We start from the raw sequence: 12,957 nt of genomic DNA on the forward strand, positions 1-12,957 counted from the left end.
AGTGCATTTAAAAATGTTTAAGGACATTGCGCAGTTGAAAGTAAGCAAATATTCAATCCTAAATACTTTATATCTTTTTTAATATTTATTTTTGTTTTGAACTTAGTATTTATTAATTTTTTTCACACAAATAAAATTAATAGTATTTTAATTTCAGTTCATTACGCTGGAGGCTCCTTATTTGTTTTGTTCATGGATCCCTAAATGATCTAGCTTCTTTACTGGAACTCCGGCGTTACAAAAAACTTAAAAAAAGTTCATCAGTAGTTGCGAATATACTAGCCAAAAGTAAAAACAATAATTGAGAGAGAGGCTTTTAATTATTTTGAAAGTATGTAATGTGACGAATGAAAGATTAAATACTATGGATTTATCATTAGTGCAAATGCATAATTAATAATTTATTATTATGCATATTTTATTTTTAAAATTATTTAATTATGGATTACAAAACAAAACAGTTATAAATATTGATAATAAATCATCAAAGAAAAGCAATTTTTTATTCTTCAATTTAATGATTCTATTTTGAACAGAGAGGCTACATGAAAAATACCTATGATTTTTTTAATGCACATCCTTTTCATAATTTATTCAATATATTAATATTAAGAAAAACTATTTTTTGTTTTTTTAAAAAATTATTTATTTTATTGGAACTTTACTACTTTTATTTCCCACGTTTATTGGCATTCTTTTATTCATTTTATTGGCATTCTACAAAAATAAGTTCATATGAACAACCGAAATACTGAATAAATTACGGATTACTGATTGGACATAAATATAGTTATTACTATTTTAAAAAATTATATTAACTCTCGGAGTTCCTGTAAGCCATCCATGAAAATCTATGGGTTCCACTGAACACCTTTTGAGAACCATTGTTTTAGAACGTCAAATTATATTAGTTACATTTAAGTAAATAAAGAATTCTTGGTCAGATTATTGCAACCTATTAAATACTTCTATACCCTATTTAATTTATAATTTAAAAATTTGGTGATATATTTATATTTTTACTACAGAGCTAGTTATTAAGCCTTTATTCAACTCGTTTGGAATGAGTTTGCAGCATTGAAACCTTGTTTGGAACAACAGAACGAGAAAATAAAGCATTAAGTTGTAGTACTAACGTAACAATGTAATTAAGGTTAAAAAAGTTTATGCATTTATATATTAATCCTGATACTTTGGACTTAATATGCAGGAATCTGTTATTTAAAGTTTATTATTCGTGATAGTTAAACATTTAATGTGCAATTTTTAAGGTGACTAAAAAATATCGTTTGATTATATTTAAGAGTTTGACTGTTTAAATTTGGTTACCTACATGCTACAATCTTGAATTTAGAATTTTCAGTACGAGCATCAGCAATACGCAGTAGCAGTGATGTTTTTAGTACAATTAATCAGATCTATAATTTAAAATCATTTTAAACAAAGTTTATTTTATTTAAATTAGGACTTGAATGAGTTAGACATGGAATTTGTTTTATTATGGTTTTAAATCAAATGTCTGAAGTCAAAAATATTTTAAACAACAGTTTGAAAAATGTTTTTTTTTAAAAAAAACATTGCTCAGAATCTTTAGAAGAGATAAACAAGTGTTGCAAATATATGTCTTTATAATTTTCAAAATTTTTCTAATTCTCCTTAATTATAAATTACAGACTATTAAGAGATTAGGAAATCTAAAAACAATAATAGTTTATGCAAAATCATCTGACATGGATAATTATAATAACTATACCATTCAATAATTCTGTGATTGTTTCACCATGTATCGATAAATATTAATGGAAATAATAAACATCAATGATTTAAACAGATCGTACATTTGTTTATTTGTTTTATTAAACACTCACACACACATGCAATATATATATATATATATATATATATATATATATATATATATATATATATATATATATATATATATATATATATATATATATATATATATATATATATATATATATATATATATATATATATGTATATATATATTCCATCTTCTAATTTTAAAACTGGCTTTTCGTTTGGGTTTGGTTACTTCATACACAATGATGTATTATCGTACCTAAATTCTTGGGGGAAGATCATCACTGTTTCCAGTTTACGCAGAACCGTATTAGTTCAGATAGATACATCATAAGGGTACTTCAGATAGATCCATCATGTTACCCGACTCCTTATTACCATCATCATCATTAACATCTATCTAAATTCCCAAGACCGTTTATGGTACTTTTTCCATTACTCTAGAAAATTGTCGCTGAGGTGGTACTTTTTTTTAAAAATGAAATACAAATTTTAATAAAAAGAAAATTTAAATATTTTGTATTCTGGATAATGATGCGTCGTTGCAAAAGTGCAGTGGACTGATTGTGATAATATGGTTTCCAGGAGAACACCAAATTTAAGCATCAGTGACTGAGGTCAGTAAGCGGGAGGGTGACTACTTTGATAAGTCTACGAAGGGACTCAGGGTGCACGGTATCGGTCACCGTTAAAGTGTTCTGCTGTAAAGTGCTTAGCGTCACGCGCAGGTCGCTGGGATACCAAAGTAGAGGAGCTATTCCTTTCTGCAGAGGATCAAAATTGTGATGTCATGTCTTCTGATTATCCTCAGGGATATTTTCCATACCGTCGCTAATAGCCCATTATGTAATTCTAGTATGGCGTAGATTAAGTACCTACCTTCCAGCATCTCTACAAAAATAAGAATAGATTTTGGATTCCAGTCAGGTTCCCTGTTACATGATCGGTACTTCTTCTTTAATAAATTAAGCATAACATTGCCTTTCAGAAGAGTTTGTCATTTTTCATGGCTTTCAGAATCGACTAGTAGCGTGATGGATGTTGTTGTAGTTAATTTGCGTCACACTAGAGCTTCACAATGGGCTATTGGCGACAGTCTGGGAAACATCCCTGAGGATGATCTGAAGACATGATATCACAATATTGATTTTTGGCAGAGGGGATACCACCCCCGCTTCGGTAGCCTGACGACCTGCATGCGAAGTCGAGCACTTTACGGTAGAACAGTTTAACGAGGACCAATACTACACACCCTCGGTCCCTACGCAGACTAATCCAAGCGGTCACCCAACCGCACACTGACCGCAGCCAGTGATGCTTGACTTCGGTGATCTGCTGGGAACCGTGTCTTAACGATCAGTCCGCTGCGAGACAGTAGCGGGAGGAATAGAAGAACTTAATACACTGGTTATCATAAATTAAGGAAAATTCACAAAAATCGCGATAACTCAAGAAATTACACATGGAATTTTATGAAACTTACCCACAATATACAACACATAGTAAGGTATTAAACAACATAAAAAGAAATTATCAGACATTAATAGTAGTATAGAAATTAGCACATGTATAAAATAAACAAATTGGAAGTATCGGTTTGCAATAGAAAAAGTACCTTTAATATGGAATATGATTGCCTCTAGAAGCAATACAGCACAAACAGCGATGTGTGATGCTTTCAATTATGCGGTCTATCAGTTCAATAGGAAGTGAGAGCCATTGCTCTTGTAAAGCAGTTGCAAGCGTGGCAAGGGTCTGAGGGGGCGGATTGATGGCAGATACACGCCTCCCTAGAGCATCCCAAACGTGCTCGATAGGATTCAAGTCCGGGGATCGAGCTGGCCACTCCATGCGAGTAATTGTTTCCTGTTGAAGATAATCATCAACAATGCGAGCTCTGTGTGGTCTTGCATTATCGTCCTGTAACAGGAAGCAATCACCAATTGCCCCGGCATATGGGCGCACATAAGCATCAAGGATGTTGTCTCGATAAACCTGAGCATTCACGGTTCCCCTTGGAAAGACATGGAGGTATGTGCGCCCTCCTAAGGATATGCCTCCCCAAACACAGACACTGCCTCTTCCGTATGCATCTCTTTCACGGATGTTTGATGGATGATAACGGGTCCCAGGTTCTCTCCATATCAAATAACGTCTACTGTCACTTTCTAGACTAAACCTGGACTCATCCGTAAAGAGAACAGGCCTCCATTGATCTGACGTCCAGTGGACATGTTGTCGGGCCCACTGCAAACGGTCTCTCCTATGGCGTGATGTGAGCGGCACGCAAATGGCTGGTCGTCTCGCATACAGACCACCTTCGTGGAGCCTTCTGCGCACAGTTGACGTTGACACCAACCTTCCGGTGGCTGCAGCAAGAGAGGATCTAAGATGTGTCGGAGTAGCGGTTCTATTCCTGCGTACACTTAATGTCAAATATCGGTCATCGGCACTGGTCGTAACAGTTGGCCGTCCTTGACTGAACCTCCTAGATGCCGAATCTGTGGTTTGAAATTGCCTCCAAAGTCTATGAACCACAGATGGACTCACATTTAGCCATCTGGCCACTTCTGATTGACTCTGCCCTGCCTCTAGTCTCCCGATGGCTCTCCATCGTAGTTCTTCAGGCAAATGATGCCTAGAGGTCATTATTACGAATTGGCTATCTCAGATTTTCAATGTCGCAATCACAGTAAAATTTGTGTGCTTTCTCTCAAACTTGGACTTTTATGCTCCAGGCAGATGACGTAAGCCGAGTGCAGCGCCACTAATTTGCATATTGCAATTTTACTCAGCTACTCTTAGTGGACAACATATGCAAATTTTGCACGGTTTGGCTTACTTTTGAAAGAGTTATCGCTATTTTTGTGATTTTTCCTTAATTTATGATAACCAGTGTATTAGGTTAGGTAGATAGGTATTTTATTTGCGTCGAGCTAGATCTGTAAAAAGGGATATTGGCGACGGTTGAGAAGACATACCTGAAAATTATCCAACGACATACCCTCCCGATTGTGATCCTCTACAGAGGGGATCTCATTTGTGAGGCCACTTTCACAGTTTAGACATAGATCTGAAGGGAAAAAAAGCTGTTTCTAGAATCCCGTACCTATGATACTGCTCAGTGACTGACAGCGGAGTTTTCGGTTTCACAGATCTTATGCATGTGCTCGGCAGGTCTTAGCATTTCGAATCCGGACCGCGTCTTTGATATTCGGTGAACATCATAAAAAGAAAGTTGTCTAAGAAATAAGGAATAAATGTATACTAATTTATATTGCATAGCTGAATCGTCAAAATTATTGTGTATGCTACAAAAATTATCCTCAAATCTAAAAGGTTGATAAAACCAACACAAATACTTACTGATAATGTCGAAGTAAATAGGATTTTTTCACTTATAAAAAGGAGTTTTTGTTGAAGGAAATACATTTTTCGTATAAAAGGGAAAGAAAACGAACAAACTTTTTTTTCTATTTTATTCCACTTACATTCAACTTAAAAGAGGGTCTTGTCAGTAATTAATTTTTAACTACAGTTCAAGTTTCATCGAAAACATGTCTTGAAAAAATAGTGATATCATTCATTCGGCTTTGTTTTGAAATCTTTTTCAAGTTAGGATTTGACAGAAAAAGGTCTTGATGATAGATTGCTTTCATTTATTTTACCTTAATCGTTAAAAAAAGGACTTTCAGAAGAAAAGTACTTCATAACAGTTTCGCTACGAATTTTATAAAAGAAACCTGATAGATTAGCTATTTCATCTTTCTTACTTGGACAACATAAATTTCGAATAAAACTGGGTTAAGGCAAATATTTAATTTTATTTTTCTCCACATTTTATTACTCACAGATGATATAAGTATAATGCAACGCACATTCATATGTGAAGTTGCGATAAGAAAAGATTTAAATATTTAAGAAATATTAAAGACAGAAATGAATTATACGAAGGCTGTTTTTTTTTAACGTAAGGACCGTTTTTTGTGTACACTAATAGGTGACGCCTGCTTCGCAACGAGTGCCTGCGTCGTGTCGTCCTGGTATACTTCTATTTTATTTTATAACTGTCGTTGAACAGCCGACCCAATTTTATGGGTTTACGATTACTAATATTCAACTCCGTAGCCTTGTAATTTTGAACCCAATCCAGAAGACAAGAGAACTCCTGGATCGAGTATTGACCCATGATCCGTCTGCCATTGAGGGTATTTCAGGTCAGCACTGTGGTCGGTGCAAGCCGGATGCGGAATTCGTATCGACTAGGATTCGAACCCGGTTCGCCTCATTAGAAGACGGACGCTCTATCCCCTAAGCCATCGCGGCTCTGCCATGGTATACTTTGGGAACAACAGTGCTCAGTTACAGCTGCATAGGTAACCTGTACGGTCAATTCTGTGTCTTCAAAATGTTCAAGTTTAAGAAATCGCTCATCACGTACGAAGTATGGTCAATGATTCGTTTTTAGTCAACAAAGAATATGTTTTCTGCATACATTCACCAGTAGATTTTTGAAATTTTAAGAAGCTTCCTACTGGCATGCTGACAGAAAATTTCTCTACTCCATGACAATGACTCTCTCCACAGCTAGTTCCGAGCTTTATTGGACTTTTTTGGCTGTGAAGTCTTGGACCTCCCCTCATTTCAGCTCAGACTTTGAGCTAAGTGATTTTCATCTTTTCCGATGTTTCGATCATCATTTTGGTTGCAACCAGTGCAGCGATGACAAAGACGTGTAAATGGTCGTGTCCTCTTGTGCATCGGAGCAGACGGCAATTTACTATGGAGAAGGTATTCTTAATATAGTTGTAAGATATGATGAGTGTTTAAGCAAATTTGGCAACTATTTTGAAAAAAAAATGGAAATTGCATGTAGAATAAAAAAATAAATTTTCTTCATGAAAATTTTCCCTCGTTTGGATTTTATTTTCAAACGGCGTTTGCTTAGAAAACAGCTCTCGTACATATCTAAAAATTTAGTATATTTATTTATGTATATTTGTTTTATAATAAAGCGAAACCTAATAAAACAGTTTTTTTAAGACTTTAAACTTTAAATTTATAATTATTTCTGAATAAGATTCATATTGTATTAACTCTATATATGAGGAAACTTCATTAAGTTTCATATTTAAAAAAATCTATTGCATGGTACATTTAAAAGCCTTTCACAGAAAAGTTTAAGTTAAACATTACACAGCTGTAAATGTTAGAATTTTATATATTATATATTTTTAGTTTCACATTATACTCCTCTACATTATTCGAAAATAATCTATTCGTTCTTATCGAAAAACTATTATCAAAGTGCAAAGAAATTGAAGTAATGACTTCTAAAAACCCTAAATGTGTGACAAGCCACTAACGAGACCGAAGCTCGTAGGCTTTAACGGCTCCTATAATGAGGAAAATTACTTCAAGCTTATCGAGATCTAGTAAATATCATTTTACCTTTTCTTCCATTTTTCCGTGCAGTGACAAAAAAAGAAGCTTAAGTACGTAGAAAAACTTAGTACGCATCATTAAGAATAAAGTAAAAAGGATTTTCTGCACCAAAAAGGAGATACTTTTTCGAAGTGTGAAATAGCTTAGAATTACTATCGTTTAATGATTTGAATCTCAACGCATTACTAAAAATCACCAATTGAAAAAATAAAATAAAGAAAGGTTTAGCAAAATTTAATAGCTTTAAAAGGTAAGAAAAAACTTCTTTTTTATTGATGAAAACGTTGCTAGGATACAGGTTCTGCCTAAGTGTTTTTAAAAGATACCGGAGTTTTAGTTATAAAAAGAAGTTAAATAAAACTTGAATAATTGAAAAGAAAACTTTTGAGTAGTTAAGAAAAGTAAGAACAATAAGTTACACAGTCTGCATTTAATTTTAAACGAAAACATGAAAAAGAATTAAATTCTTCGTATAGTCCTAAAGATCGAATAAATTGCAATAAATGAGAAATAAATTACGACATGTATACATGTAATTACGAAACTTTTTTTTAAAATTCTATGTCAAACCAGATTCCCGCTATGTCCCAACTTCATCTTTAACTTTTCAGAGAGCTCGACATTCAGGTACCCCTCTTAAACTATTAGTACTATTAGTATCTTAAGATACCTAACTTAACCTTTTCTACGCCTTGTGCATCCATAGGATTGACCCTAGACCGAATCGCGGGTCAATCCATCCACCGACAGTGTTGCCATCTGTCGTCTCTCATGTCACTTCCTTTTTGTGTCTCTTCTCTAACTGATGCAGTCTAACTGATGATGTCCCTGGATGTGGACAGGGTTAAGCTTAGCTTACCTTTTCAGAGAGCTGAATATCACCTTACCGATAAATACTTTTTCCTCCTCTCAAATGCTTTACTTATGCAACAGATGGTAGTTACTGGGTGCAAAGTACATACTGTAGAAGTAATGTGAAATGATGATCCACTGAAACTGTTACAGTGGAGTAACGGTTTGATGTATATGTACGGAGTGATGATTGGTTAATGATTACGTCCTTTGTTCAACTTAACATGTCTCTTCTTATGTTCTGGAATCTTTTTCTTCGGATTTATGTTTCATAAGTGGAGTATGTTTTCACTCTTTTTTTGAAAGCTATAGCTGTTCTTAAATTTTAAAAAATTTCAACTTTGTGTGATGTGCAGTGCGTCAAAAAGAAACCGATCTTCCTGAATAACTTTTGAGCTAATGACCAGATCTTTGCGATTTAGAATTCAATCTTAATGGTTCGAGAGGGTGACTTCTGTGTGCAAATTATTTAGTGCAGACGGTATTTCAAGTTACGAATTCAGACACAAAAAAGTACTTTCTCTGAATAAACACACCTTTTTCGACGAAATCGGATTCTTAATTCTTAAAATATGGAGGGTTGACGCAATCTGAAAATATGGGCCGAATAGTTTGGTCAAGAGAGTAGCTGAAAACTTGTACCACTTACTGCTAATTATTCTTTTATCGTATATAGCAATGTCTCGAGAAATTTTTAAGCGAATTGAAAAAGTTTTACTCGCAATTGTTAAATTCGTTTAACCTAAGATAACAATTAATAAAAATTTTATAAAATTATGTATTCGCAATGATCTTATAAATTTCGTATTATATGTTCACAAAACTAATTTTTAATAATTAATTATAATTATTTATAACATTTTATTATTTTATTGAATAACAGCCGGAAGGAAATTGCATTCTAAGATAAGAAAATTTTTACATTATTTTAAAGAATGCAATTTTGTGTTGCAAAATATAAAATTGGAACAAAATCAGTACAATACTTCCTTTTAAATGGAATTTTTAATATACGACTTTTTCAATCGCGTTGTCTCAAGAACAATTAGACCGATTTCGCATTTTGAGATACAAAATTACATTCTTTAAAATGATGTAAAAATTGATGCACCTTGCACTTCAAATTTTTTCGAATGCTTTCAAATAAAATAATGAAAAAATATAAATAATTATTAAAAATTATTTTAGTGTGTAATTATCTTTGGATTGTATATAGTTTCAGAGACTTAAATTGATTAAAAACAAATAACTTCGAAATGTATCTCACATCAACAAACGAGATCATTTTTTAAAATGACAAAATTTTTTAAAATGGATATTTTTTCAAAATATCTGCATTTTTTCAACTTTTCTTTTGAGTTTAATCGATATTTTTTTGCCATTGTCGTAAAACTCAATTTTGAATCTCTTATAACTCTATAACTTTTACGCTGAAGTTCTGAAATTTGAACATGGACTAGGAAGAGGAATTTTTGTTCTCGATCCAAAAAATTGTTTAAAAATTTTAATTATTCCCTTCGGGAGAAGGGTTCAAAAAAAAGATTTTTTTTCGCTTTAATGTAGCATTATCAGTTGTTATAAATAAATCTGTAAGGTGATTTTGTTTTATCTCATGTTCCTTAATATTTAGTTATTTTTTACACGCTCATTCATCAACATGAATGGCAAGTTGAAATAGCAAGTGACCCATAGAAAAATTGTTTTTTTCGTTTTAATTTTCTCAGAATTATTTATTTAAAATTCAAATGCTCGTTATAAATATTCTACAAAATATAGAATTGCTAAAATTAAGACTAAAGTAGTTATGACAAAAAATCTATTCTGCTTCATATAAAACTATGGTAAAACAGAAATCATTAAATAAATTTGATAACAACGGCTTACTAAAACTATGATCATAGTGTTTTCGATGAAAATATCCTTAAATAAAAAAAAAATTGAAAAACAATGTCTTTATTTCAAAAAGTCTGTCGAAGAAAGAAATGATGCTACTTGAAAATCACGGTTTAAAAAATAGGGAACATTCGTGTGATATTTTTCGTTCAAAATTTCTTTGAACGTTAGCGGAAGCTTATTATCTTTTTTTCTACGTAAGCTTCATTAAAATTTTCGCTTCAACAATAATTTATACATTCTTGTAAATCTTAGGAAAAGAAATTCTGTCTTTTATCATTTAAAATGAATATTCTAATCAGGATTTTTTCAAAAAAAATATTTTTAGCCCAAGTTGCCCTGCATTTTGGCTTTTAAAGTTTTTCAAAAGAAGACTCAAAAGATACTTTTAAATTTCAGGAGAAATATTTTTTTTCTTTTTTTATACTTTTATTGCGATATTACTTTAATCTTTCAAAGAGTACATATTATTGACGCTTGTTAACTATGACTCTTTCATGAAGTAATTTTGCTTGCCTGCAAAATTGAAAAATATTTAGGAGCATAAATCATCATAATAAAGTCATAAATAAAGCATCATAAATAAAGTCTTTTATTTTACCTTTTAAAGTTAATAGCAAGCAAAAAAATGTTAAAATTAATTAATATTTAAAATTTAGTGACTGGAAGATTAGCTAGCCCTTGGTAATTTAATCGCTTTTTAAGGAAAGACGAATTTTGACTTTTGCAAAACATTCACATTTTTGACAAATTTTAAAAGTTTTAATCACGTATTTGCTCTCACCATTGTAAAAAAAGTTGCGATGAAACCAGAGATCGAAATTCCGATTCATTTTACAGAAAATAAAATATTCACCTTAAAAAGTTTATGTTTGAAGTAAACAGAAAGGGAACGGATAACTGATTGCTCCGCCCATAACCATTGTTAGAAAAAGAAAACCTGTTTTAGATGCGAGCCCTCCATTCCTTAGACCAGTGCTCCCCAACCTTTTTATCGCCGTGGATCAGTCAAGGTTTTGTAATTTAACCATGATCTGAGGGAGGGGGGGGGGTGCATTGATTATTTATGTTTTAAATTATTTTGATATAATAATTTTAATTCCATTGTATTTAAACATGGCTTCAAAATAAACACGGTTACACTAAAGAATGAATATAAGGTAATTTAACATTCTAGCTCACTAGAACACCACATCAACGAGAACCCCGAGCTTGTTTCTTCGCAACGAAATTATTCCATCTGGGGGTAATAGAAGACAATGGATACCCGAAACGCGTTTATTCTGACAGTTTATTCCAATATTTTGTTTTGATTGTTGTCACTTCAGAAAGCTTAGCTTCACACAGTTATGTTGTCGGAATTGCAATAGGGATTTAAGTGCTGTAGTGGCAATCACAGAGTATTCCGCCATGACACTATTCCAGAATACCAGCAGGATTGTTGGCTAGAACATAATTTTAAGGCGGTCGTCATTTGCAACCTCCGACAGTTGATTTTATTTTTGCAGAAATATACTAGAATTGCCTTATTTGTCGGTAAATGGGTCGCGGATACATTCCTTATCGTGGGTCTTTTGTGGTTGGGAAGTAGAGCTCGAATTCTTTTAAAAGCAAAAATAAGTGATTGAGCGCCAACTAGGAGAATAAATGTTCAGGCTCAGTCCCGCCTCAAAATGTCTCTAATGTTTAAAACAATCCCAAACGGCCTCTGTTCACGCTCCGTCCTCACATCTCCGAATTTGCTTTAAATGCAGTTACTTTGTCTGCCAATCTGAAAACAGTTGTCTTTAAGTAGGCTCAGATTGAGCAGGTTGAAACTGTTACACAGGTAAGCTAGTTTTACGATCCATAACTTGTCACTGAAATGTGCTGCCAGCGGCGACTTCTTTTCTGAAAGAAATGTTTGCAATAGCTCCAAGAATTAAATTACTCTGATTAGAGATTTTACTCTATATAACTATCTAATTTTTGTGTATAAGAGAAATCATCTGTACTCTGCTTCCATTTTCTCTCAAAACTGCTCAAGCAGACACGAGAATAGGGCGAGTGCTTTGATGGATTAATACCTTAACCAACATCACTCAACACGCTGAAAAATTCTGGTTACGTTTTCAATTTTCAGATTGCCAGTATTTCCCTGCGAATGAGATAATGCGCAGATTCACCATCAGAGTTTATCTCTTTAATTTGAGCATTTGAACTAGACAAACGTTCAGTCATAGCAGCAGCCCCGTTTTTACACATGACGACACAAAAAGACCAGTTTAGTTGCTCTGAAATGTAACCACCTAGTGTATTGATCACTTTTGCTCCTATTATGTTGATTGGCAAATTATGTTATGTGCATGAAGATCTGATAGATAACATAACAAAGTTTCATGCACATTCTCTTGATATAGATATCACGCATAAGCGAGTAGTATTGTCTTACTATCGATATCTGTAGATTCGTCAACCTTGGTGTGTTTACCACTATGACGTATTACACGTATTAATCCTCTCCAACAAAGTTCAGTCATGGCAGTCTGCACACATGCTGACACAAAAAGACCAGTTTAATTGTCCTGAAATACAACCTTCCAATGAACTGACCAGTTCCGCTCCGATGTGCTGATTGTCAAAGATAGTAGATAGTTGATATAACAAATCTTCATACATAGTCTCGTGATATAGATATCGCGCATAAACAAGTACTATTGCTCTGTTGTCGATATCCGTAGATTTTTTAACCTTGGTGTGCTCACCACTATGATATATTACACGTATTTATCCGCTCCAACAATTACCTTAATGTCTTCGGCTATTTCTTCAATACACCTCTTCACAGTGCTATGCGACAAAGGCACATGTGTTATCTTTACTGCAGCAACCTCTCTTAAAAGTTCACGGCAAATGCCCTTAGTAGAGGGCAAAATCAATTCTTCACCGGCAGTTAATGGC

The 12,957-nt window shown here is 33.3% G+C and overlaps 1 protein-coding gene across 1 annotated transcript in view; it reads right to left on the reverse strand.

The window, feature by feature from the left end:
* LOC122270364 (uncharacterized) overlaps window positions 1-12,261 on the reverse strand; it is a 33,656-nt gene extending 21,395 nt beyond the window's left edge. Inside the window, exon 1 of the mRNA XM_087166743.1 lies at window positions 12,183-12,261. Within this exon, the coding sequence (XP_087022869.1) occupies window positions 12,183-12,261 (79 nt within the window). The remainder of the gene's footprint in view (window positions 1-12,182) is intronic.
* Window positions 12,262-12,957: the final 696 nt, after the last annotated feature.

The sequence above is a fragment of the Parasteatoda tepidariorum genome, chromosome 6 (assembly GCF_982258835.1).
Source record: "Parasteatoda tepidariorum strain Cologne lab strain chromosome 6, Ptep-v5.0, whole genome shotgun sequence".
Classification (NCBI taxonomy): domain Eukaryota; kingdom Metazoa; phylum Arthropoda; class Arachnida; order Araneae; family Theridiidae; genus Parasteatoda; species Parasteatoda tepidariorum.